Consider the following 26,493-nt stretch of genomic DNA (forward strand, 5'->3'; position numbering starts at 1 on the left):
ATTCAAACAATTACACAGAGGAAATAAAAGACTAAAGTCATGCACTAAATGGAACACAATCACTATTTTTGGGAGGCCTTTTATGTTACGTGTAAACATAATAAGATGGGAACTGTATGCAGAAGTTATTTTCATCTTAGCCTTAGCCCTTTAAATTAAGCTTAAGTCCCACCTCATTAGTGCACAATACAGTATATTATAGCCTTGGATAACTTTGAGACCTCATATGCCCCTAGATTTTTTCTTTTGTTTTTGCATTTTACATTTTTATCCGACTTATTGGTGTGTTTTTAATTTCAAATTTAATCTGCATTTGTTGATTTTGTGTTCGGTAATCGCTATGGGCATCCAATAACCATTCTTTACTACTGCATGGGTTTACAATAAGTCAATGCAAACATTTTAAGGATTTGCTGTTCATAATGAATTAGTCTGATCTTGTTTATTCTGCCATTTTATTGTGATATTGCGTGTGCCAGGATGTTATTAATAGCCTTGCACCTTTGCCTAGAGCTGCTACTGTATATTTCCTTTTTTTGTCATGACTAATGTAATAGAATACATTTTCTCATGGTGAATATCTTCCTCTCTTTGTACAGTAGTGTGGACATTGACTGAAATGACTTGAAGATTATCAGATACAGATAAAGAAAGTATTAAACACAAAGAGGGCCATCTGAAGAAGACTTAGCACTGCAGACAAGCATTTTGAGAAGCCATCATGCTATTGAAGATGGTGTTACTTTGGTTCACTGTAATAGAAGATTTGTTTTTTAAAGATGTAAGGACAAAGGCTTCAAATAGTTTGTGCATACAGATCACTGACTGATTCTCACTGTGAATAAAGATAAAAACAGGATTTCAGGGGTGTCATGAGTATTATATAATTCAAATCTTAATATAAAACAGTTTAAGAATAGTGAGCTATTTAAAAGATTTGAAACTAGTGTCAAAAGAGGCGCTGCAGTAAATTTTCTCCACATTAAAAGACCCTTTTACATATCTCTGCCACATGAGGGCGTGTAAAGATCAAAGCCAAAGTACGACTGCAAATCACTCTTATTTGGTCTGTATTTATGACTAATAACTGCAAGATACCACTGTTTTCTTTTCTCACTCGATTTAAGGCTTTATACTGTACAATTAGACCATCACTGGAAAGAAATTTCACTCGTAGATATTGCTGCGTTGCTGAAAAAAAGGAAATTACATTTTAGTAGTGAATTATATTATGTAAGTAAATTTTAGCATTTTCATTTAGTAACCTTTTCTGTAACCCCCGTGTGCTTAGTTTATTTTAATGCTTACATCTACTACTGAGAATATTTTGTTACTGTGGAACGAGCAACTCCTTTTAAATATCCTTACCTGTCTTGAAAGGCGTTTTTGATAGACGTGTAAGCTATTGCGTCCCTAGTGGTGAGAAAGAAAAGGCGTCTCGTGAAACTTTAAAAGGACAAAGTCAGATTTTACTTGTTCAAAGTTCTGTATAACTCTACAGCTTACGCTGCTTATGCTGTCTTCGCGTAAGGCGTAAGGGGGTTGTGAATTTAATTAGGTAGTTCGCACTGTGTGCCAAAGTGCTTGAAATGCCTGACTTGTTGTGCCAGTGCTGAACCCAGAATGCGTTGGAAAATTAACTGCTTGCTGTGAAATGGAAAAAGCTTTTTGGCTTTGCCACGCATCATCATGTCATGACTTGAAAATGTAGTAGGCTCTGCTGGTTTAGTGAAAACAGACCGAGTTAGACTGGTGGCGGCTTGAAACAAGGAAGCGACTGGAAGCAAAGCGTCGTCAAGAAAGGTGGGATTTTTCATTGTATTGTAATAGTTGGCACGGAAGTTGGAGACAGATTTAAGATCTCGAACTGTCAAGAAAGCAAATTTGCCACGTACTGTAAGTCAGTTCATTAAGGCTTACATTTTTCGCTACGTAAACTTGGGTTCTGTGCACAGAAAACACACTTTCATTTTCATAATATACGTTTTATAGAAAAGCGGTCATCCAGGATTTTGTTTGACAGTAATTACAGAGGTCCGAGTTAAGTAATGTATTATACCACACCTAAGGAAGGTTCCACAGCCGAAACGTTGTGTCTCTTTTCTTTTCAGCATAAAATAAACCTTTACTTTTTCCTAATTTTGTATTTTTCGAGACTAGACTCAAGCAGTGATCAGTTATATGAATACCACCATTGTTGTACCAAAGGACCTCTTAGTTGCTGAAGAAAATGTTGTTTCAATGTCAGTTTGCTTATGGACTTTAAAATCTAATTCAGAGTGTACTGTATGAATGTAATAAAACACAGATTCATTATTCTTCAATGGCTACAGTACAAAGCGCTCACGGACAAACTCTGAAGACTAGATCGTGTAGAGACGGGTACCTGTTTCGACATTTTATGTGTAATTTTGTTATTGTTTGCTTCTCTGTTCCTAGCTTGAAAAAATAATAGAATTAGTTACAAGAATGGATAAACTGCCATCTCAGGACAACCCATTTTTTCTACCTCCTGTCAGGTAGGCTGTCAGTTTTTGAACTTTTCACACAAGCACAATGATACATTTCTCAACTGAACAATCACAGACTAACTTAATCCAATTACTTTTTACCACGAACAATACTGTACCGTACTGCGATGATGTAAAAAACAGCTTTGTTAAATTTACTTTAATACAGCCTTTTTATTTCAATGTCAGTTTTCACATTGAAAGTCAGTACATTGTAAAATAGTGTACATGGAACCTGTAGCCGTTCTCAGCTTAAACACTTGTACTGAAGTCATAAGGTTGCAGTTGCTATGTTGTGGATGCATCGTGTTGATCTTTCTTGATAAATAGATTTGTATCAACTGTCATATTAACAGTACAGAAGAGTGTCACTGATGATTTGTACAGTATTATGACACATGTTTAATTTTTAAGACACCTAAAATGGCACAGCACTGTATGCAGTATGGATGGAACAGGTCTTGTTCAGATATGTGGTGATAGCAGTGATTGCTGTGGCCAGGTGACAATTATTGAAAAACTACTGTCAGAATTTTGAAATAGAGATTTTTTCTTCTATGTTCAAATCAAGAGGTAAACCCAAAAATCCAACTAGAAAATCCAGAGGGGAATGAAGTTTCAGAAGAGGATTAGTATGGTAAAATATTGGCTGACTTCATTCACTATGAGCTAAAACACAAAAATATGTTTGAAGAAGTATGGGCAGATACATACAAATGTGGTATTAATACAAAATATTGAACTATAAATAGTTTTAATGATGCTTTTAGGAACAAAAAAAAATTATGCTTAACAGGATTTGAAAATTTTGACAACTGGCTGCATCCTGCATTGTGACTTTGATCACATTTTGTTTTTTTTGCCCAAAAAGTGTGTTTTGGTGTCTATGTTTTCGAACTTTCTTCTAGAAATTTTAAGACTTCACATCTGTTGTAAGGAAATAACAATGTGATGACATAACCTCTGGTCTACAAAAAAGGGTGTAACTGATTGAGAAGAATTCACAGCAACAGGATACTGTATTTAAATGTATTAAATTATTCAATGTTAAGGTGCCGTTGTTTAGTTAATGCATAAAAGACAAAATGTGTTTCAGAGTAAAATATGTACAGTACTGTAAATTTAGCTGAAGATATGTTCATACTGTATACTGTATATTACGATATATAAGTACATCCTATTTATGTTTAAATTGTATTGATTTTTTAAGACTTCATTGCTTTACTGTTTAGCACCGTCAATCTCAGCAAATCTACTAAAGTAAATCTTAACTACAGTATACTTGCATTTACCGGTTTTGTTAAATTATCATCATGTGTCTCATAAAAAGTTCATATTTCAAATTTTAATCTGACAAGATAATGTATCCGCTTGAACCCTTAAACTAGAGTAAGTATTCAATCAATATGACCAATTTATTTGTCTTGTAAGTAAGGGTAACTGATCCAAGGACCTATCCATCTCTTGAAAGAAACCAAGGTATTGGCTTCAACACCATAGCTTGGTACAGTAGCTTGTTCCATGCTCCCATAGTCCTTTGGGTGAAGAATTGCCTTCTGTTCTTGATTTCAGTTGCACTTCCATGTAGTTTCCAGTTCTGTCGTCTGGTTTGTGTTTCACTGTTCATTCTGAAGATGTCTGCTTGGTTTACATTGTCAGTGCCTTTGAGGATTTTGAATACTTGTATCAGGTCCTCTCATTGTGTTCACTGTTCAAGACTAAAAGTTTCAATTCCTTCAGCTTGTCATTGTAGGGCAGTCTCTTAAGGCCAGGAATGTACTGTATCTAGTTGCTCTTCTTTGGACCGATTCCAAAATATAAATATCTTTTCTATAATGTGGTGACCTAAATTGTACACAAAATTCTAAATGATGCCTTACTAGTGCATTGTATAATCTTAAATATTGCCTGATTTAAATTGTACGCTTTTAATTGTATAGTATTTCCTGACATTGTTAAGCCTTTTAATGTGTCAATGTTAACACCCAAGTCTTTTACATAAATACATTCTTTTCAATCTCAGCATTTCCACTTTTGATTTTATATTTATAGTTATATAGAATTTAGAGTAGTGTATTTACCTGCAAGTCTTGAATTTTTCTAAATCATTTACATTTGTTGCAGTTTTTACTAGTCCTTCTTTTGTATCATCTGCAAACTTGACTAGTTTACGAACTACACCAGAATCTACATTATTGATTTAAATTAACAAGAGCTGTGTCCTAGGACAGATCCCCCTGATACTTCACTAATTACATCACTCCAGTTTGAATCTACTCTCCTTATCAGTACTCTGTGATTAAGCAATTCTCATCATAAATCATTCAGCATTTCACTGAATGCACACTGCTTGCAATTTTCTATTTAATCTTTTATGAGGAGCTTTATCAAAAGCCTTCTGAAAATCTAAATACTCTGTATCAAAAGCTCTGTGTGTATCTATTATCATTGTTGCAACTCTAACAAGTCGGTTAGGCAAGACCTACCTTTTTAAAAATTCATTTGACTATATCCTTGGACCTGTATTTCCATGTAGATTATCCTCTGGTTTAGTTATTTTTTCTGTTACCTTAACTGTAGTGGAAGTCATACTTAATGTATTGGTCCATGGAGTAATTACTTGATTTCTTTTTTCCAGTCTTTCAGATGGAGACTACATTAGTAATTCTGCAGTTCCTGGGTACTACAGTACATGTACTGTACTTTCTGAATAACATTTCTTTTTTCTTGAGTACAGCTGGAACAATTCGATCAAACCCTAATCAGGTTGTATTAATCTTGAGTCATTCTGCAGCCCCAAACTTGTCTCCCTCTTTTATGCTGATATTTATACACTATTTATACAAACTTTTGTCTTTCCTGTCCCAGAAGCTTGTTGTTGACTTCTTCTTAGTGAATACCTGAGTGAAATAATCTTTCTTTTAGTAAATCAACCATTTACTTCTCTTAGACATTCCTTAAAATCTGCTTTCCTTTCTTGGAAGTTGTAAATGTTTGCTTTGAACTCAACCCATACAGTTTCAAAATATACTTCAAAGCATACCATATTATGAACAGAGTTCCCTAATGGTTTTCTCACCTACAGTATGTTTGTCTCACTGTGTATTGATTGAGAAGACAAGATCTGTACAGTACAAGCATGTATTCTCCAGGTGTTCTGACAAACTAGGTAACAAAGCAGTCATTAATCATGACTACCATTTCAGTGTCTGCTGCTGACTTTTTAGAGGTCTTTTCCAATCTACTGTATATGGGGAAAGTTGAAGTCTCCTGTAAAAACTGCTTCTTATTTTGCACAGTAATTCTCAATTTAATTATACATTGTTGTTTTATCATCAACATCTGCCTTTAGTGGTCTGTAGCATACTCCTAACAATATAGCTCTGAAATGTTTTATTCTGACTGACTCATACAGATTCAGAGGCTCTTGATTACTCTAGCTTTATTAAATATATTTTCTGGTATAGAGTGCTACACGTCACTATCTTCTGTCTTTCCTGTCAGAAATTAATAGTATATATCCACTAATATGACACACATCTCCAGTATTTTCAGTTAGCCACGATTTTGTGATAGCGATAACATCTTAATTGCTGGTTAATGTAGTATAGTTCTATCTAATTTAATTTATTTCTAATACTCCTAACATTTAGGTATAAACATTTAGTTACCTCATCATTTGTTTTGGTTTTTTCCCTTGGTCTTTGTTCCCCATCGAATCTCCTTTTAGATTTTCTTGGGATCCTCCTTCCTTCCTTTCTAGTTCCTGGATTTATTTGTTAATTCTTGTACCAAGACTATACTGTAAGTGCCCATCTCACTAATGTGTAATCTGTGACATCTGTACAGACGGCCTTTACCAAGGAGAGGTTTCCCATTGCCAAGAAAATTGAAGTAATCTTCTACACCCTGTGTTGTATCATCCTGTCCATGTGTTGTGGTGACAGATTAAATGAGAACTGCAGTCCCAATTTCTCAGACCAGTTATTAAATCTCAGTAACATGGCAAATTAATTAACGTTAAAGAGCATTTTTACAATTTACACATTAAATACAAAATCGGGAACTTTGTAAAAATACTCTAAGTCTCCATGTTGTTGCAAACTCATATTTGAGTTCCCATGATTTGTGAGGTCCCAGGTTTTTGCTCCTAGGTTATAGAATAGCATTCCCCTGTTGATATGAAATTTTTGAGCTGGGGATGCCTTCTCATCTAGCACTTCATACCTTATTGTGAAATTAATTAGAAAAGAGGTGGAGAATTCCAAGAAGTGATCATTATTTAACTGTTACAACTGTTTGATGTTCAAGGACAGTCCTGTCAATGTGTTATCTTCATTAAATTTACTGTATGTACAGCCTTCTTTTGGGTCACACACCTGAAGAAGGCCTCACAGCTGAAACGTTGTTTCTTTTTTTCTCTTTTCAGGATGGAATAAGCTTTTACTTGTTCCAGTATGTACAGTATGCCTGTTTGCTATTCCTCATGACATGTGGTCCAATTATGTGCAGGATACTAAAAGCTGGCATTAAACTGTTTGCTGTTCAATTGCATTGTGTTGTTTACTGCATTAAGTTATATCTTTTTGCATGGAAATAAAAGCAATATTCAGCCTCATGTGAAGAAAGGAAATTCTGCTATGCAGAAGTGGAATCAATCACCCATTGCATGATTTACAGTGCATCACACAACCAAATCCCTTTGTGGTTTAACGGCAACATTTTAAAAATAAATTACCTCCATGGATTGTTGTATTACAGTATAGTGAAGGCACAAGACAAGAGTTTCTCATTAGTAGAAGTGTCTGAGACTCTAAAGGGGAGTGGGGGATGTGAAGACTGAAAAGCTGCCTCGTCCCTGAGTGATATGATACTAGGAGATTCATTGTTCTGTGCTCCTTTTCTAATTGCAGACAAGACTAATTAATTTAATTGATCACCCTCAAATACTGTAATTAAATTGTGCCCACTCAGTGATTCATACTTGTAACAGTCTAAACAGCTGGATGAGATCCTTGGATCAATTAGCTACTAGCAACCAAATGAGCTAGAAAGGCCAAGTGGCCTCTCAGTTTTATGCTTTATTATGCTCTTTTGTTGTTAATGTAAATCAAGATTGAATAAAAATAATTTCACATTTTAAGAATAAAAAAATCAAGAAGTAATAGTGTTACATTTTTGCCAATTGTGCATAAAGTGTAGCCAGACTGTGTATAGTAGTTCTTCTGAAAGCAAAACAAAACCCAGAGCAGTTAAAGAAAATGTCAAAAGAAACACCCTTAAGAATGCAACAGCTCTGAAGGACATAAAACAACAAGTGCAGTTGTAAAATTAGAGCTAATTCAACAAGACTTGGCCTTCTTTTTTCATTGTGAAGTTGTTTTTTAGAAATTTACCCTACTGCTGTCCTGTAGAAAAACTTCATCTTGTCTCCTTCTAAATAGCATTCCATGCTTATTCTTGTGTAACTCTGTGCTGTTAAATGAATGAATGTTAAACAGCTTTATTTGTCATGTTTTGCTGCTCTACAGGAGGCTTTACTTGATGAGGTAAGCAAGGTAAACCAATCCCATTCAGGCTTTAATGACAATTCCATGACAGACTAGAGAGAGATGTGTGTGAAAGCTTTAACCACCGCCCAGTTGATTACAGTATATGACTCATCTTTTTGTTAAGCAGCAGGTCCACCTAGGGTAATGAGGTAGAATTCAGATAATGATACTGTGTTCTGCTTCTGTGCATAGGCAGGCATGGAATCCCAAAATAACAGCTCACTGAAAAAGTCCTTAGTTTACCTTTATTACTGTAAGACTGTGAAGAAACAAAAATAATAAAGTGTATGAACCAAAAATATACTGTACGTGACAAAATGTTGGAAATCCTGTAGTACTTTGAATGGGAATTTTAGTATGGTTTTACAAAAAATGTTAAAGGGAAGTTCCAGTCTTATACCCATTGAGTATAGTGAAGTAAGATTCTCTCATAGGTAACAGAAAACTAGTGTGCCTATGTTCATTTAGCTGGATCTAATAATTCTAAAAGTAAAAGAGGCACTCTGTTCTTTGAGAGAAAAAAATGATTTAAGCCAGAGGTGGGCTAAATAACCTGGAATCGTGCATTTAAATAGCTGTTTTATTCAGTGGTGTCACTGGGGAAATGATATATTTGTAGCTCTTTCACAGGTTAGAGGGAGAGAGAAATTTTCAGCTGTGTGGGCTGGCTGTTTTTAAAGCCTTTTAAGAACTTTTTCAAACAGTATCACTTTCTCTTTAATCATTTTTACATAATATATAATGGATGAATAAAAAAAAATGTTATTATATTTTAACATTAATTTCACATTACTACAGAACATGCGTTACTACAGAAAGACCTACAGTGTCAGAAGGCAGGAAGATGAGTATGACAGAATGCTTTGTAACAAAATCTGGATTTTAGGTCAATGTATAGTTTCAGTGAGTTATAGTGAGTTTTCTAGCGACCTAGGAGCAGTTGTAGGCTTCATACTGCAGTCCCGGTACTGGAAGAACCCTCTTCTAACGATACCTTTTAGTGCAGAGGCAACTCCAGTCCCCAAGACGGCATTTGTTTCTGGTTTTCATTCTACTAGTGAAATTAATTAAGTTAATTAATCTAATTAAGTGGATAAGACGTTAAATCAGGTGCTAATTGAAAGGCTCCTCTAAAACCTGCAATAACACAGCACTGGGCCCAGCTCTGAAGCTGACTGCCTACAGTATGCTCAAGTGCTCTTCTCCTCTTGGATAGCATAGATGTACAGTATCTCCAGTCCCTCCCAGCAGAGGCCACTGTAACAGCATCGCCAGCACCTGTGGTCTGTGTCCCTCTGTCCCATACTGTTTAAATTTTTATTATGTGGATTCATTTCTGTTGGTGCACTGGCTATGTGTACAGATCACTAACACTAAAAGAACATAATGAAAATACTTTATTGATCTCGGCCTTACACTGCTATAAGTCAACCATACTGATTACTTCAAGATAAAGAAAATAAGAAATATTTTGAGATCTGTGTTTTAATTTACAAAAACAAAATCTTGAACAACAGTTAATTAAAACTTCAGAAAAAAGCCTTATCAATTTCCATTCCTGGTCCGCATACAGACCGTTTTTAGGTTTGATGTACTGTACCAGCATAGCTAATTGAAATGGCTATTTATAGGATGTTTTTGTTCACAAGGTCTGCTTTTGTTAACCTGTTTGGAAAATTATTTTTTTTGCCTTGAGGTTACTGTGGACGTGCAATAGCCACATTATTTTCCATGAACACACCGATGTGTAAATCTTCAAACAACATTGTGGCACAATGTGTACATTAATTATGCATAGAGATATAATGTTTAAATCTCAATACACATCTTAAGCACATTTCATTTTCTTTGTTTTTCTGTGGTACAAGATATCTTCTAATATAGAAAGTAAATATTTTCTATGTCCCACTTTAAGGAAGTGAATCCAAACTTTACAGTGTTGTCATTTAGGCAGAACATATTACTTTAATATAATATAAGACAAACTTAAAAGGTGCTGGAATGAACTACAATTTGATGCACTGTGTAAGAGATTCTTCTGTTCTCAAAATGTCATTCACATTTTGTTTTCTCCCCATGTTACATTTTACTGTTTTGACATATGTAGTACAAGGTTTCAACTGATCTCTATTGAGTTGCGTTCTGTAAATGATCTAAAGTGTCAAAGCTTGTAAAGGAAGATTAATAAATGAGGTCGAGAACAAAACCGGGTCATTAGAACAAAAATATCTTTCAAATGCAGTATGTATTTATGTTTGTAAAGCTGTCTTGTCTAGGGAATACTAGGCCTTTTATGTTTTGTGGAAAATATGCTTTATGTCCCAGAAGGGAAAAACAGACGTTGTGGACATCCTCCAGAAAAATCTGAATAATGGTTCGTCTTTGTTATGATGTAAAACACAGTACAATGACCTTAAATGCCAGAAGATGCTAATTACTGCAGTAGTTCCAACCTTAGAAACAAACACGCCTAGTACAATTTGGTAGGCAGATCTAAAAAAGCAGGACAATTCCTTCAACAGTTTTATTTTCTAGGAGCAGTTTTGTAAGTTATTCTTTTGGCACATTTACTTGACAAAAAGGTCAAACATTTTGTACAATTATTTCATATTTCTGAGTGTTATAGTAAGTGATTTTGACAGTTTTAAAAGATAGATCCAGATTAGTGAAATGCGCTGACCAGATTATTTACTTCATCGTTCTGTGTGTCATTGTTAACACTGCTTGTAAAACATAATGTGTTTCATATTAATGCTTTTTGAACTTAGAAGTGATTCTATACTGTACATAATAAAAACGCATTTGAACTGCTTGGGAAATTGTCTCCTCAGTGTAGGATACAAAACTAACCAAGGATTCAAATGTCTTCAGTTTTTCCAGGGAATAGATTAATGTGATGAAAGTTGGTTTTTGAATATTATTAAACTTCTTAGGAGAGACTTGCAAACTAGTGAGACATACAGTATTGTTATCTACAATATAGAATTGGACCTGAACTAAGAGTGCCCCCATTACAAGCATTGATATTGTCATTATTTAGTGTACACCCAGAACCTGTCCTGTATTTAGGTATGTACTGTATGTAGACATACGGTATCATTTCAAAACTGGTGTTACAGGTATTGCCTGCTCCATGTTAATCTTCTAAACATTACAATGGACAGTGGGTAAAAAACAATAAACATATTTGGGAGTGTCCTTGGAGAAATGATTGTCATTTCTGTCCTAGTCTCTATAGTGAATTTCTGCTCAGAGGCTTCTGGAGTTCTCCTATTCTTTTCCGTGTGTTGAACGTGTAGAATTTTCTTACTGTGCTGCTCTGAAATTCTGCATGTTGGTCCACCAGACATTTTCCTTTAGTCTAAACTGAGATTTTCACAATGAACTGTTCATAATGATGATAATAGTCACTTTTCTTGACACACCATGACGTCTCCTAAGTATTTTATTTTTAATAATGGAAATTCAGTTTTTGCCATCTTGGTAATGAAACAAATTGCAAGTTGTAAACCTTTCATCAGCACTGCATATTCTCTAAAGAGCACCACCTTATATATGAAGCAGAATGGAGGTCATTTCATGCCCTTTGCACTTTTGTATTGATAATATAACTATATGCTCCTACTGATTGTAGTATGAGTTGAGTCTGAAGAATGGGTTTTGCAGTTTACAGAATGATTTTGTCTGCTTTTGTAGAAGAAAATGCTTTCATACTTATAAAATGGTACCCCAACATGGATCATGATAATGTCCCAAAACATGTGGGCATTCAACCAGGGAGTAGACAAATTTCAACCCAATTAAGCATACGTTTCACATGCTCAAGAAAAAAACATCCCGAGAATAGGTGATAAGTTGAAGTGACTTGAGAAAAGGCTTGTCAAAGAATCTCAAATGATCACACAAAGAGTTTGGTGAGCTCACTGGGTCACAGACATCATGCAACTATTAATTCACAGGGTTATGCAACTAAATACTTTGAAAATTAGTCATTGTGTGATCACTTGAAATCACTAAATTGAACACAAAGTATGTTTATGTTTTAGTATAATCAAATGTATGCATGGAATTACTTGAAAGTAAAATGCATTTTGGTAACTACAAACTATTAACTATTATTTTTTGTATTGTTCATATTTATCTCATGGTGACAATTACACATTGCTTGAATATAAAGCAAAAGTAACAGTTTTGGCTTCAATGTTTCAGTATTTTAATGTAAGTTAAAATAAGAAAGATTACTCTGCATATTGTTAATTTAATAAATACATTAGAATTCACTATTGTGTTGAAAAGAGGGTTTCAGAAGTCTTTGTAACAGTCATGAAGCCAAGTGTGTGATATTGTTGTCAGGCAAATTATGTTGATTACTTTTTAAATTAAAACTTAATTTTAAAAAAAGTTTTGATGCCCACTTTATAGGAAGATATATTTATCATGGTTTAAAGAAAGCTTGTTCTTCTAAAAAATAAAATACTATTTGGTTGACAGTGTATAAGGATACTGGATGGAATATCAAGAATTTAGTTTTATAATATGATACTTTTTTCAGCTTTATTTGAAGTAATTAGTATTGATACTTGCATTAAAGCTATTTATTATACTTTCTTTAAAATTCTTCTGTGTTTCTACGTGCTTACAAACAGTATTTGTTAAAACAGCTGTGGGGAATGCATTATGCTGTTTGTATAAAGATATACTCTATACTATCTGCTCTGACAAAAGGCTTTTTCGGCCTTGTCATTTGTTTTACCTGAATTCTGATTTGGTTATGGAAAGCTGCCTGGATTAGGTATGTACCAGGTGACACACAGTACTATACAGTGCAAGAACCCAAAATGAATTTGTAACAGGATCCTGAGAACCACTTGTCTTTTAAGAGACAGGCCAATACTCCTGCTGAGTTAAACCCAAACACCACCTGTCCTCTAAATTACAGAAGCCTTCCTTCCTAGTATTAGCAGTACTTAAGGACCAGTCTGCCCATGAAAGGAGCACCTGCAAATCTGTTCAACATTCTCCCTGTCAGACTGACTGTTACATGAAGATGCTTATATATACCATGCAGTCTGAGAAAGCACAGTGAAAGCTCATGGGTCAATTTTCCTGAAGCAATTTTTTTTTAAATTTAAAGCATGTTTTATAGAAACAAGAAACATATTCGTTTTATGAATCTTAAGTCTCAACTATAAATGTAAACCTTTTGAGTCTTACTGTGAATGTCTGTGAAGACAAAGATGAGTTATACAGTATTGAGAATTACCTGAAAAACATTTCTTTATTATGCGTCTTGAAATGTTCAGGTACTTTGCATTTGGTGAGCGGGGCAGTTTAACACAGATGGCAGTGATTTTTCTGAAGGGATTTACATGTAATGCTGGGTGGCAGGCCCAAGTCGTCTGTAATTCCAACTGCATATGCACAAAGAGAAACACAACCCAAACAAAGCATTATATGCCAAGATCTACCAGCGTCCTGCAAGGTAAAATACATTCTATCTTATTGATCAGATTGATAGAATTGCTATTGTAATTTCTTATGAAATATATGTTGAACATGTCGTACAGTACTTGTGTAAGCATTAGTTATCAGCTCAGCTAAGAGCAGAACTAGTGTAGGACTTAGATTTGTAATGGACTGAGATTTATAATCTTTTTGTTTGTGTCTGAATAGTAGGGTATTACTGATATCAAAAATAAAACAGAGATGGGTTTTCATCCAGTTAGAGAATGTAGAGACTGAGAGTTAATGGAAATTCTTGCTATAAGCTCTCTATTTGTATTTTGTTCTTTATATTAACTGTGTTGTCCTGTTAAGAATAAATAAAATCTGTTACTGGAAACTAGCATTGTTTTGGATCTAATCAGTAGTAGGTATTGCCTTCTACATAACATTTAATTTCATTTGGTTGCATGAAATGAGTTACATTACTCACTGCCAAAAGTGTAATGTACAGTAAAGGCTGCCTTATGTTCAAATTGCATTACAAAAGACTTTAAGTTCATTCACCTCAAATTACGGATCTAGGAAGGCATTGGAATTAATAAAAATATTAAACTGAAACAAGAAATAAGTGGTGAATAAGAATAAGTACAGTACTGTAAAATCTGTTTACTATAGAGGCACTGATATTTCCACAAGAGCAAGGAAATAAACTGTAAAACTTCTGAGCTTCTGAGCTGCTTTGTTTAGAACTCCATCTCTGTACAGCTCAAGTCACTCTTAAACAGAAGTAGAAGAATAAAGTCGTATGTTACTCTAATCACCTTGATATAATACACATTCCTGTCATTTCACGCAGCTTTCCTAAAAATCCCATTTTTTTTACTGAGATACAGTATACAAACACAAATTAAATGAGTAATAGCTGTTCTACTGCATGTGAAGTAATCTTGTATTTAAAATGCTAAGTAAAAACAAAAAAATCTGTAGAATTCTAATCACATTCCATTGTTAATGCCCAGATCAGCTGATAAAATCTGACATTTTGGAAGCTGTATCGCATGTGATGACTGTATAACTCAGGAAACTATATCCCGATTTTATTTTGGCAAAAATTCTGTGTACAATGTGGCTTTGTCTGAAAATAATGAGCTCAGTGTTATAAATGTAGATATGACTGGAGCAAACAGTCTGTTTAGCTCAGTTATTTGAAGTAAATGTTTGTTTCACCAGTTAAAAGATGTACAATCATCTACATACATGGCAAATTCCAATGAGCTGCAAACTGTTGTTTCGTTTTTTAACCAGCTGTCTCATTTAAAATTTGCATACAGTACAGAATTTGACATTTTTTAGACATTTCTTTGTATATTGAAAGCATAAAAAAATTACTCTCTCTCTCTCTCTCAAAGACTCTCTCTCTCTAAAAAATCATAATACAACATCAGGGCATAGTAATATCACAACACTGTAGCTGACTTATGATAATAAAAGCCAGCATTTTGGAAGTACAGCAGTATATTTTGTTATTCTTAAATGTACTAATTTGCTGACATACAGTACTGTATTGTACAGTATGTACTGTACATCATGCAATGCTAATAACTCACACGTATAATGTTCAGGTTGGTATATAGAATTTTAAGTGATTTTTTTTCTAGTGTGGAATTTGCTTGACATAAGTCCCAAGAGCCCAAAGACCTACAGTAGATATGGCGTGTGTGATCCAATGGATAAATGAGAGAGAAATGCCAAGGGTTAACCTAAGATGTCCACTGGGTGTTAGTACTCGTACAGTATTTTAATAAATGTGCGATGGATGCACTTAAATATTTATTAGAAGATTAAATTGTTTGAAAATGCATGATAGCATAAACTTAGCAGATTGGTTATTTCTATTTTGTTTCTGTTGTTGATTGCCACAGATTTTATTTAATTATTGTTAGAGGTTCATGTGTTTCTGAATTTATGCTCTGCTTCTGTTTCTGGGCATCAATTTGATGTTTACTGGATGGTGATTATTACTAAAAAGCTAAACCACCTTTCTATATATTATGTGCTTTTTTTGTAGTATGAGATAAAAAATGTATGTAATGGTAAATTGTGGGAACAAATATTATGTGTTAATGAAAGTATTTTTTTTTCCAAATAATACAATCAGGATGTTCTCAGGAAGAGAGAAGTAAAAAATATTTTTTTCAGAAATTTTTCCCATACCACATTGTTCAACAAGTAATAGCATTTCCAGACCCTTTCCAAACAAACGTTTGTTTATTGTTAGTGACCCTTTTCTCAAATTCCCAGCTGTGTCTATGACTTTCTGTTTTGTCTTCCCCCATGGGACTGAACCGCCCCCTCCACACTTTGGTAAGAACATACAGTAGCCAGCTATATTATGTTTAACTATGGTAAATGGCAACCAAGAGAAATATACAATTATTTATTAGTATTGATGTGAGCAGCATTTGGGTTTCTGAGGAAATATTCTCATAGATGTATCCAAACATAAAGTAAGGTGTTTGTGTTCATTAGAAATTACAGCTGACTGAAATGCTTAACACACTGAGCGTTGCACTGATATTGCACAGCGCTTGACACCACTCTCTCCCCCTCCCTGCTTTCATGTAGGCAACAATGCAGAAATGTGTGCAGAGAGAAGCCGCAACTGCAGAGCCCTAAAATAACTGTAGTGTGCAAATAAATAGATTGTACAGTATATAAAAACCTTCATCACACAACCAAACATAAAAAGCACTTGTCACAGCACTCATTGTATAGTATATTTTTGCTATCATAAAAAAACAGTTTCTGTTCCTTGTCATATCTCTTGCATACCATCGTGTCATTCAACTAAAAAACACAGTGGCTTCTGACATTCTATTATTCATGGTGGCACATTGACATTTCAGACACATATGGCCATACTGTATGTAAAAATATTTAACCTCCAGTTAGCTTAATCAAGTGGAACTGGACTTTTTAAAAATAAAAATAGGTGCTGTATACCTGTTCACATATGAGGAAAATGAGGTTTTTCTTATGCACACACTAGGATATTGTCACGTCCTGTACAGTACGTCTAGAGGGCGCTCCTACTCTGTCCTGTTCCTAGTTTCCCTGTGCTTTGCTTGTCCTTCTGGTGTGTCTTTGTATGGGGCTACTGTATATATTTCTGGGTCACCCTTTCCTCCTCGCTCAGCATTGAGGGTTCGGATGTCTTGAGACCTGCTTAGCACCAGGTCATCTCCTCCGCGGCCTGAGGGCATAGGTTACTACCCGACATTGTCTGGCCTCCTGAGCCCGGGCTAACCTCAGTGTTGCCCCTTTTACCGCTACGCATAGGGTCTCTACTGCTCTCCTGGCCATTCCACGGCATGCCCTTTCCGACATCCATGACAGATATTTGGTATGTTGTTCAAACATAGTCTGAACACTAAAAAAGGGTTTACAAAAGACTATCCCCAAGAATCTGATTGAGGATTCCAAGGACACTGTGATAAAAATGAAGACCATTATTGGAAACATTTTTATTCCACAGTTACTATAGTAGGGCTACAGGGTGGTGCAGTGGTCAACATTGTTGTCTTGCAACAGTGGGCCCTGGGTTCAGTTTTGGACAAGGGGGAACAACTACAGTACATGCATTTTCCTGTGTTCTCATGGGTTGACTCCAGTTGCTCTGGTTTCTTTCACAGTCAAAAGACATACTGGTAAGTTAAATGACTTTTGGAAAAATTGGACCTGGTGTGTGTGTGTGTGTGTGTGTGTGTGTGTGTGTGTGTCTTTGTCTGTGTGTGCCATCCAGGGTGAGACAGACTCCGGCTCCCCTTGCAACCCTGAATTAGAAGAAGCAGTTAGAAAATGGATGGATGGATTTATTGTAGTATTACATAAGTACTTCATAAAATAGATGCCTGTATCTATAATAATTCAGTGTACATTCCAGATATACAATATTTATAGTTTTACATTTTTTTTCAATTAGTGATTAAGAAAGAAGTGCACATATGTTGACAAAGTCATTTTTGCTAGAACCACTTGCTCATACCCTTTTTTTTTAACGTGCATTTCAGGACAGTTTCTGCTCTGGTGGTCAACCCCACTGTTGATGATATAAAAAAGACACAACTTCTCATTTTCTGCTAAAAATAAAATGGTCAAGCCTTTATCAGTTAAGCCACTCAGGAGACCCAAATTGTTCTTATTTTGTGCTTTGGTGAGCAATCCTCTGCAATAATGTAAAAGGGGTGCATAAGGCATGCCACTATAAAAACACAATTTTAGAGGTACTGAATGAATTTCAGAAAACTGAATGGATTTCTTCGAATAATAGTGACATCGTTTTCAACCCTTTTCTAATCAGTCCTGAATTTCTCCTGTTTTATTCAAAATGTAATAGCTCTGACATTTCACATGATAGTGATAAATGTAATCCTTTTTGGTTTTTATAAGGCCTTCAGAGACTGTGTCTCTGGAAGGTTTTATTTTTGTTAAAATAGGTACTTCGTACCTGTCACATCACCTGGGTTTGATGACTGGATTCAGCTGGGATCTTATCCACTTGAGATGATGGAAACAGTTATGGGGAGGGCAGTATTCTTTTATTATTACTTATAAAAGGCCCATTCTATATGTGCTGGCTGTAGATCCTTGTACAGTACAAAATTAATTACAGCATCTAAACTATATACCGGAGTTGCCTCACATAAAGTAAAGACTTGCACCTAGTGACATAATTTTTGTTGCCTCCTTCATGTTTTGCATTCTACCATTGATTTCAGTACTCCTAAATGCTGAACAGGCCTCTGATCCTGGAATGGGACAATCTCTGAATAATGTATTATGGCGACTGAGGTCACTTAACAGAGGTATCTTCTCTTCTTGCTGATGTTGGCCTTTTTTTTCCAGGTATTTTAACATTCTGATACAAAACTGTGATATATATAAAGTTAACTGTTTAAGTCCAGCCTGCTGCCTTTGAATACTTCACCATGGAATATGATTTTATCTTGAATTGTACCAATTTTCAAGCCTTTTAAATGCTTAAGATAAACTCTACCTGTCGATAAAAAAAACCTGTAAGAATAATTTACTTTATTCAATACATAAAAATAAATTAATTAAATACATCTTAAACTAATGTATTTAGATTTTTTAAATCTTAAACAAAACAATATACTCTGAAGCATCATTTTTTTATTTCACTGATTCCATTTCCTTCTTCTCCTACAGTATGTACTGGACTAAATTGCACTCAGTTATCTACAGAATAAATTTGTGTGGAAGGGGAAATGTCTGGGTGAAAGATCTCTACCAAGATCCAGATTTCTATCTCCAGTCTGACTAGACATTTGTAACTGTTCTTTTTTTGGTTATTTGTGTTGTTGTTGGACACAATCTGGTTGGATGCTGGGGTTCTTGTTTTGTGATGAAAGGTTGAAAAAAAGTGAATAGACTTTCTTTCAGATTACAATATAGATTATTTACTACTGATTTTCCCTTAAACAATATGAACTAGGATCTACTCCTGTTTTTTTTTTTCTTATCTGATTACAGTATTGTGCTTGGAGGAAAAGCACAGTTCAATTTTTTTTTCCAGCCCATTCAATTTGTCATGCTGCCCTTTCATCTGGCAGTTGTTGCTCCACTTTTCCCCAGTGGCCTGATCTGGGAATTGACATCCTGGCAGATACCACACAAGACAACTGGCTTTGCACATTCCAGCATCACCAATTGCACTATAATTTACCAAGGACTTTTTTTTTTAATTCTAATTATATCTTCATTCTGCAATGTGTGTTTTTTTTTTTTTATTCCTGACAAACAGTAAAATGGGCAGAAGATTGGGACTGATTTCCTTGTGGTATTAATCCCCTGTTGATTTATAGAGACCCTCATATAAACTAAAGGAGATCAGCACTATAGATTGAATTGGATACTGTAGTTCAGGTGGGTAGCTGCGTCAACATGCGTAGGCTGCAAAGGCTTTACACCTGAAGAAGGCTCCACAGTCGAAACGTTGTGTTTTCTTTCTTCTCTTTTCAGCATGGAATAAACCTATTACTTGTTCCTTAATTGGAGACTGTCTGGAATGATTTAAAATATACATCTGACCTTCAGCCAAGCCATTGCAATTTTACCATAGAACTTATTTGAGTACTTGGACACATTTCGTCATGGGACTCAATGACACCAAGGAGAGACCGGCACCTTTTTTCATATGAAGTGTGGGAGTGTTCAGATGTGGCTGAGGTCTGGTGGTGGATCTCTTCATAGTTTATCTTCTATTCTGTGGAAAGGATTCCTTGTTCTCTTGTGGGTTTTTTTCATTGAAAGACTGCTTGATTTGTATGTGAAGCAGAGGCAGACTTGGCTGCCTGGCATTGTTGCTACTCAGGCGTGTTGGAAGCCCCCAGTACCCTGGCAAATCCATGACGACAAAGGTGCATTTGCAAAGAAGAGATAAAAACCTAAAGAAACATAAGCTCATTAAGCCTAATTTATTAATGACAATATGCAGACAATATTTTTTTTCAACCCAAAAAGTCTTGTTTTACACTTCTCCACGATGTCATCCTGACTGCATGGATTCAGTCATTACAAAAGGGTTATCAATTAGGTAGAAGTTTTAGGGCTAAAAATATCTGGACGATGTACGCAGTTTCAGAAGCACTGCCCTGCAGTAGCTTTCAAAAGAATGAGTCCTCAAACAGTGATTGAAATCCTCATGTCTGAAAAGTGAGTTTTTGTCCTGCATGCTTTCTTCAAGTCACCAGTAGTGCAAACCCTGTTTTATCTTCCCTGGAGCCAGTGAGGCCTTTACGTCTCTGAATGTTGTGCATGGAGCACAGATGGAGCTGTAGGACCAGCAAGGGGACTTCTTAAGGTTCTGGAGCAGTGGTGGCCACCATTAAACATTCTAGAGCCTGCACGCTCTGTGGGTTGGGGATGGAGTGGGTTCCTTGGCAGGGAGGGGGTACACAAGGGGGTTATGGGGGTGTGGAGGGTTGGGCATGGTAGAACATGAGTTTGCTTTTTTCATAGGAACAAAAATAGGTTAATTCCAGGTTGAAAAGTAGAAAGAAAATCTAAAACAACAAGGTGGTGTAGCCTTTGTGAGCTATTTTTTTTTCTTAATTATGTGATGATAGCATGTTGTGAGTTTCCCACAAAAAATAGAAAAATTTCATCACCAAAAACGTCATCACCCTCAGTAGTTTATTTTAAACCCCTTATTTGACGAGATGCTTGTGCTATTCCTTGCTTGGAAAATAACACAGTTTAATACAAAGCAGGCAGGGGAGGGAACAAAAGTGATCTGATCTCTTTATCTGGTGCATGTTTTCTGTAATAATAAAAGCTGCATAGGAAGCTCGTGTGAGTCATTGTGCTATGACAAGTCAAGGTCAGGGCTTCCTGTATTTAAGTCACCTCAATACAGTGGATCTATTTTATAAACATTGTGGTGTAAGTGAAGCAATTCAGGAGATTTATTTTATAAACATGGTGGTGTAAATGGAGCAGAAAAAGTTTAAAAAAAACAACAACAAATGCCTAAATATGGTACAAGCTACAAATTGGTTCTCATAAAAGTGCATATTGTACAAGTGTCAGTATAATATGTATTATGGTACAGTACAGTGTGTAATACGGGACACTATAATACAGTATAGTATAATAATACTGGGCAGAGTGGTGGCACTGTGGCTAAGGATCTGCGCCTGTGGCTGGATGTTGCCGGTTCATTTATACGGCTACTCCATTGGACCCCTGAGCAAGGCCCTTAACCCCAGCTGCTCCAGGGGTGCTGTATAAATGGCTGACCCTGCGCTCTGACCCTTAGCTTCTCTCTCCCTGTCTGTGTGTCTCATGGAGAGCAAGCTGGGATATTTGAAAAGACAAATTCCTCATGCAAGAAATTGTATATGGCTAATAAAGTGATCTTACCTGATCTTATCATATTACACACAATAAGTAAATAAGTCTTGTGCCCCATTTTGGTGAATAATAATTATAAAATAATCACAACAAATCTGTATGAATATGAAATACTCCACTGGGCAGCTGCATCAGCATGCGTAGGCTGCAAAGGAACGAGTAACAGGTTTATTCTATGCTGAAAAGATAGATAAAGCTGAAAATCGTGTTGTGTTTTCTTTCTTCTCTTTTCAGCATTGTTAATATATGGCAATCCAGATTGATTTTGCTTTGTTTTGGAAATATCTCTGTTGGAATATTCATGTTAACAGGAGCCTGTTAAACCTGATCTACAGTACAAAACAAGCTGTTTGCATTTGACTATAATTCAACATCACCCTTTCGATAAAACTGACGTATTTCAAGTTGATGTTCATTGCACCAGTTGAATAGAAATTAGATGACTAAGCAAATCAAGATAATTTCAAAATGGGCAATGTTACGTACCTTGTTTTTAAAGCATTCAGAAGCAAAAACAACCCTGAACAAGAGAATATGAGTTCACTTTCAGTATATCATCTTGCACTGGGACTAACTTACTCAAACAGATGTATAATACTGTATGTGTTAGAAATCAGCAAGCAATTATCTGCTAAATGTGTTAAAGTGGAAATTTACAGGAAAAATCTATGTTCTTTGATTTGTTAAAGCTTTGAAATCAGTGGTGAATCAGCTATAGTCTACAGAGAACAAAATTGTTGAATTCAGTCTCTGTAAACAGCTTTGAAAATGGTAAGTTATTAGTTTTGGTAACTGGAGTTTGAAAATGATCTTTAGTGAAGCTCCATGTTAAAAGCATATCCAGCAATGTTTAATGTAACCCAACTCTTTCAGAGGAGCAAATTAAATTAGTTTTAAGTGTATAATTGACTCAACTGGTAAGAATCAATTGACTGCTTTTTACAATGCTATACCATCAAGTGCCTTATGTATTGTAAAACTCATTTAATTTGCCCCTCTGTAACACAATGGCAGAGTTGGTTTACATCAAACTTTGCTGGAACTTCTAACCCTAACCCTTGCTGCAGCATATTATTGTTGTTAAGTCCACCAATCTATATGCTGTTAACATGGAACTTCACTAAAGATCATTTTCAAATTCCACTTACTAAACCTAATAACTTACCATTTCCTAAGCTGTTAAAGAGCACTCTTTTCCATTTTAAGACTGAATTCAACATTTTTTTTCTCAGTCCCATGCATATAGACTGTAGCAGATTCACCACTGATTTCAAAGCTTTAAAATGTATGGAACTAGGGTTAGGGTTAAAGAATCATACAAAGGAGATGTTCATAAACATTATGGATGTGATTTAGGTACTACTAGAAATACAAATTTGATGGTATTTCCCTGCTTCAAGACATTTTTATTTCTGAGGTTTTTTACGGTTTATTATATAGTACATAAGGCGTTTGACAGTATACCACTGTAAAAAGCGGTCAATCAAAACTTACCAGTTGCGTCAATTCTACACTTAAAACTCATTTAATTTGCCCCTCTCTAACACAATGGCAGAGTTGGTTTACTGTACATCAAACTTTGCTAGAACTTCTAACCCTAACCCTTGCTGCAGCATATTTTTATTGTTCAGTCCACCAGTCCATATGCTGTTAACATGGAGCTACATTAAAGATCATTTTCAAACTCCAGTTACCAAAACTAATAACTTACCATTTATTAAGCTTTTTAAAAAGCACTCATTTCCATTTTAAGACTGAATTCAACAATTTCTTTCTCAGTCCCATGCAGTCATATAGTCATATAGATTTCAAAGCTTCAAAATGTATGGAGCTAGGGTTAGGGTTAAAGAATCATACAAAGATTACGGATGTGATTTAAAAACTACTAGAAATACAATTTTTTTAATACATTTTTATTCCTGAGGTTTTTTTTAACATTTATTATACTTAAATAAATAAAAATTAGGGTTATAAGCTCCAGGAAAGTATGATTGAAGCAGTTCTGCCATTGTGTTTCAGAGGGGCAAATCATATGAGTTTTAAGTATAGAATTGACTCATCTGATATGTTTTGACCGCTTTTTATAGTGGCATAACGTAAAACGCCTTATGTAAAGTATAATAAATGCTGAAAAACAACAATGAAAATATCATAAAGCAGATAAATACCATTAAATATGTATTTCTAGTTGTGCCTAATTCACATCCATAATATTTCCTTTAAAAGCAATGATACTACTTTATTTTAATTTTAAAACTTTGTTACGTGTACAGTACTTCACAACATCATTCTTATTACATCTAAATCATCTCAAAGTTATACATTTGAGCATCTTTAGAATTGCTGCCTTTTTTCAGAGTTTTAAATGAATAGTAATTAATCAAGCAGGTGTGAGCCTGGTCAGTACCTGGATGGGAGACCTCCTGGGAAAAACTAAGGTTGCTGCTGGAAGAGGTGTTAGTGGGGCCAGCAGGGGGCGCTCACCCTGCGGTCCATGTGGGTCCTAATGCCCCAGTATAGTGACGGGGACACTATACTGTAAACAGGCGCCGTCCTTCGAATGAGACGTAAAACCGAGGTCCTGACTCTCTGTGGTCATTAAAAATCCCAGGGTGTTTCTCGAAAAGAGTAGGGGTATAACCCTGGCGTCCTGGCCAAATTTCCCATTGGCCCTTACCAATCATGGCCTCCTAATAATCCCCATCAATGAATTGGCTACATTACTCTGCTCTCCTCCTCACTGATAGCTGATGTGTGGTGAGCGTTCTGGCGCACTATGGCTGCCGTTGCATCATCCAGGTGGATGCTGCACATTGGTGGTGGTGGAGGGGAGTCCCCATTACCTGTAAAGCGCTTTGAGTGGAGTGTCTATATAAGTGCTATATAAGTGTAAGCAATTATTATTATTATTATTATTAACTAGCTTTTCAGACACTTTTTACATGGCTCTCTTTTCACACTTTGTTCTTGGAGGTCCTAGAAACTATTTGCAGAATATTCAGAATGTGAGACCATTCAGATTCTCAAGCTGGATAAGACATCCACTGCCTTTTTCCTTTTTCAAAGGGTAATCATTTTATGGGTATCATTTAAAGGTATCCCGCATTATGCAGTAGATGTTTTTAAAATGGATGATTATAAGCCAGAAGTTTTTGTTCCTTCGTGGGATGTGATTCTCTAGATTTTCAAAATATGTCAGACATGACATACTGACTATTCTGATACTGTATCTATTTCAAATCTAAGGAAGACAATCATATTTGAAGGCAAAGGCTATGACTTACCCATTGAGCTGACCCCTGGAATGAAAAGGAATTTATTCTTTGATTATAGCCCCAACAGAAGCTTCAACCAGTTCACTGTTGTACTCAGAGTAATCCACTAGACTGAGTAATACAAATGGGTTTTAAAGGAGTAAATATGGAAATTTGATGGATCTACTGTTTTTTTCTAGGATATGGTAAGAAATTATAAATTGGAGTATTCTGGAATATTGTCTTTATTTGCATTTTGTTTTGGAAAAGTGCAGTTGTACATTGACTCACTCTCCAATGCATAACAATAATAATAAGGAAATGATTGCTAATATTTTTGTTTCACAACTAAAGAGAAGGTACAGTATGTTACAAAATGTTTTAAAGCTGTTTAAACAGTAGAAAAATTACTGGTACATTTGATGCTTACTAATAGAAACGGATGAAATGGTTTATATTCCATTTATATATCGTATACTGTGTATTCAATTCATTAAAAAACTCTTAGTACAGTACATACTGTACTATACTGAGAACGTTTTATACTGCATTTACCAAATATAGCCAGTAGTTCATTTGAATCATACAATACTATATCATTTACTTAATTCAAGTACTATTTAAAATCCCTAAATATAGACCTAGATAAACAAGCTCCATGTGAAATAGACAACCATCAAACCAACACAGAAATAAGTATTGTTGTCTCAATGAAAATAATCTGCAAAAGGCTTTACCCAGTTAAATATGAAAGGTTCTGTCAAACATGGCATCACATATTGTTATGATTTTTTTCCCCTGCAATTCAGAAGTATTTCAAAGGTTTGTTGAAAAGTGTGTCTTTTGTTGTCACTGCTGCACAAAGTATTGACGGGGAGTTTGCCATACGATTTACTCTTTACGATCTGTGATAACCAAAATACTGTAAGTCGGATGTAAGGTATCAGCTAAATATTATTAATAATAATATTGCTGTACGTACACACTACAGTCCTGCAACGCTCGTAAAACAATTATAAACACAATGCCACATTTCAGTTTGTTGTGTCTGTTACATTTTGTCTACATAGGTGAGCTAAATGGTATTTCCATTATAGTGGTATATTTCCATTATTACTGTTTAATAAGAAGAAGCAAATACAGCATATTGTAAAGGCACCTACAATTTTCTGCTGTGCTTATGACCATTTGCCTAGAATGTATGGTACTGTTTAGTACTAAATGACAATTTCGAAAGTTGGGATTTCATCACCCCATTCCCAGGACCTAATGAAAAACAGATTGCCTGGCAAACCAAAATTTAAAGTAAATCAAAAGCCACACAGCCAACAGCACCAGATTCTCTGGGTAACTGATGGAATTTTGTACCTACAGGTTGCAATGCATAGTATTGTATGCGATGTGTTCTACTGTAGCTAATTAAGTTGGGGACATAACTGGTAAGGACAAAAAACATAACATTTAAAATCCTGTTTGTTTGCCTGACAATTAGGTTTACTTATTATCTTACCCTCTAAAATAATCACATACAGTATTGAATTCTTGCACAAAGACCTAAAATTCTTTAAATGGTTTTTGTTGGAAACATCTGTTTCATAATACGTATTTTACTTTTAACTGCTTCAAACTTTGCTTGAAATCAATCAGACATGCCAAGATGTAATGTTAATTGCTCTTTGAGTGAAATAATATTTCTCAGAAAGTTTTCAGAAACAGTTGTGCACCATTTGCTTAATAAATGTAAAGCCATTGGGTTTCTCCAAACTACTGCACATGTAAATTATTAAACCCTTTAGC

The 26,493-nt window shown here is 35.3% G+C and overlaps 1 protein-coding gene across 2 annotated transcripts in view; it reads left to right on the forward strand.

Moving 5' to 3' along the window:
- Window positions 1–1,730: 1,730 nt before the first annotated feature.
- cobll1b (cordon-bleu WH2 repeat protein like 1b) overlaps window positions 1,731–26,493 on the forward strand; it is a 56,379-nt gene continuing 31,616 nt past the window's right edge. For both annotated transcript variants that reach the window (XM_088931456.1, XM_088931457.1), the window contains exons 1-2: window positions 1,731–1,803; window positions 2,440–2,519. In XM_088931456.1, coding sequence (XP_088787582.1) covers window positions 2,470–2,519 — 50 coding nt within the window. In that variant the 5' untranslated portion in view covers window positions 1,731–1,803; window positions 2,440–2,469. The remainder of the gene's footprint in view (window positions 1,804–2,439; window positions 2,520–26,493) is intronic.

Source organism: Atractosteus spatula, chromosome 13, assembly GCF_055471065.1.
Source record: "Atractosteus spatula isolate fAtrSpa1 chromosome 13, fAtrSpa1.hap1, whole genome shotgun sequence".
Taxonomy (NCBI): domain Eukaryota; kingdom Metazoa; phylum Chordata; class Actinopteri; order Semionotiformes; family Lepisosteidae; genus Atractosteus; species Atractosteus spatula.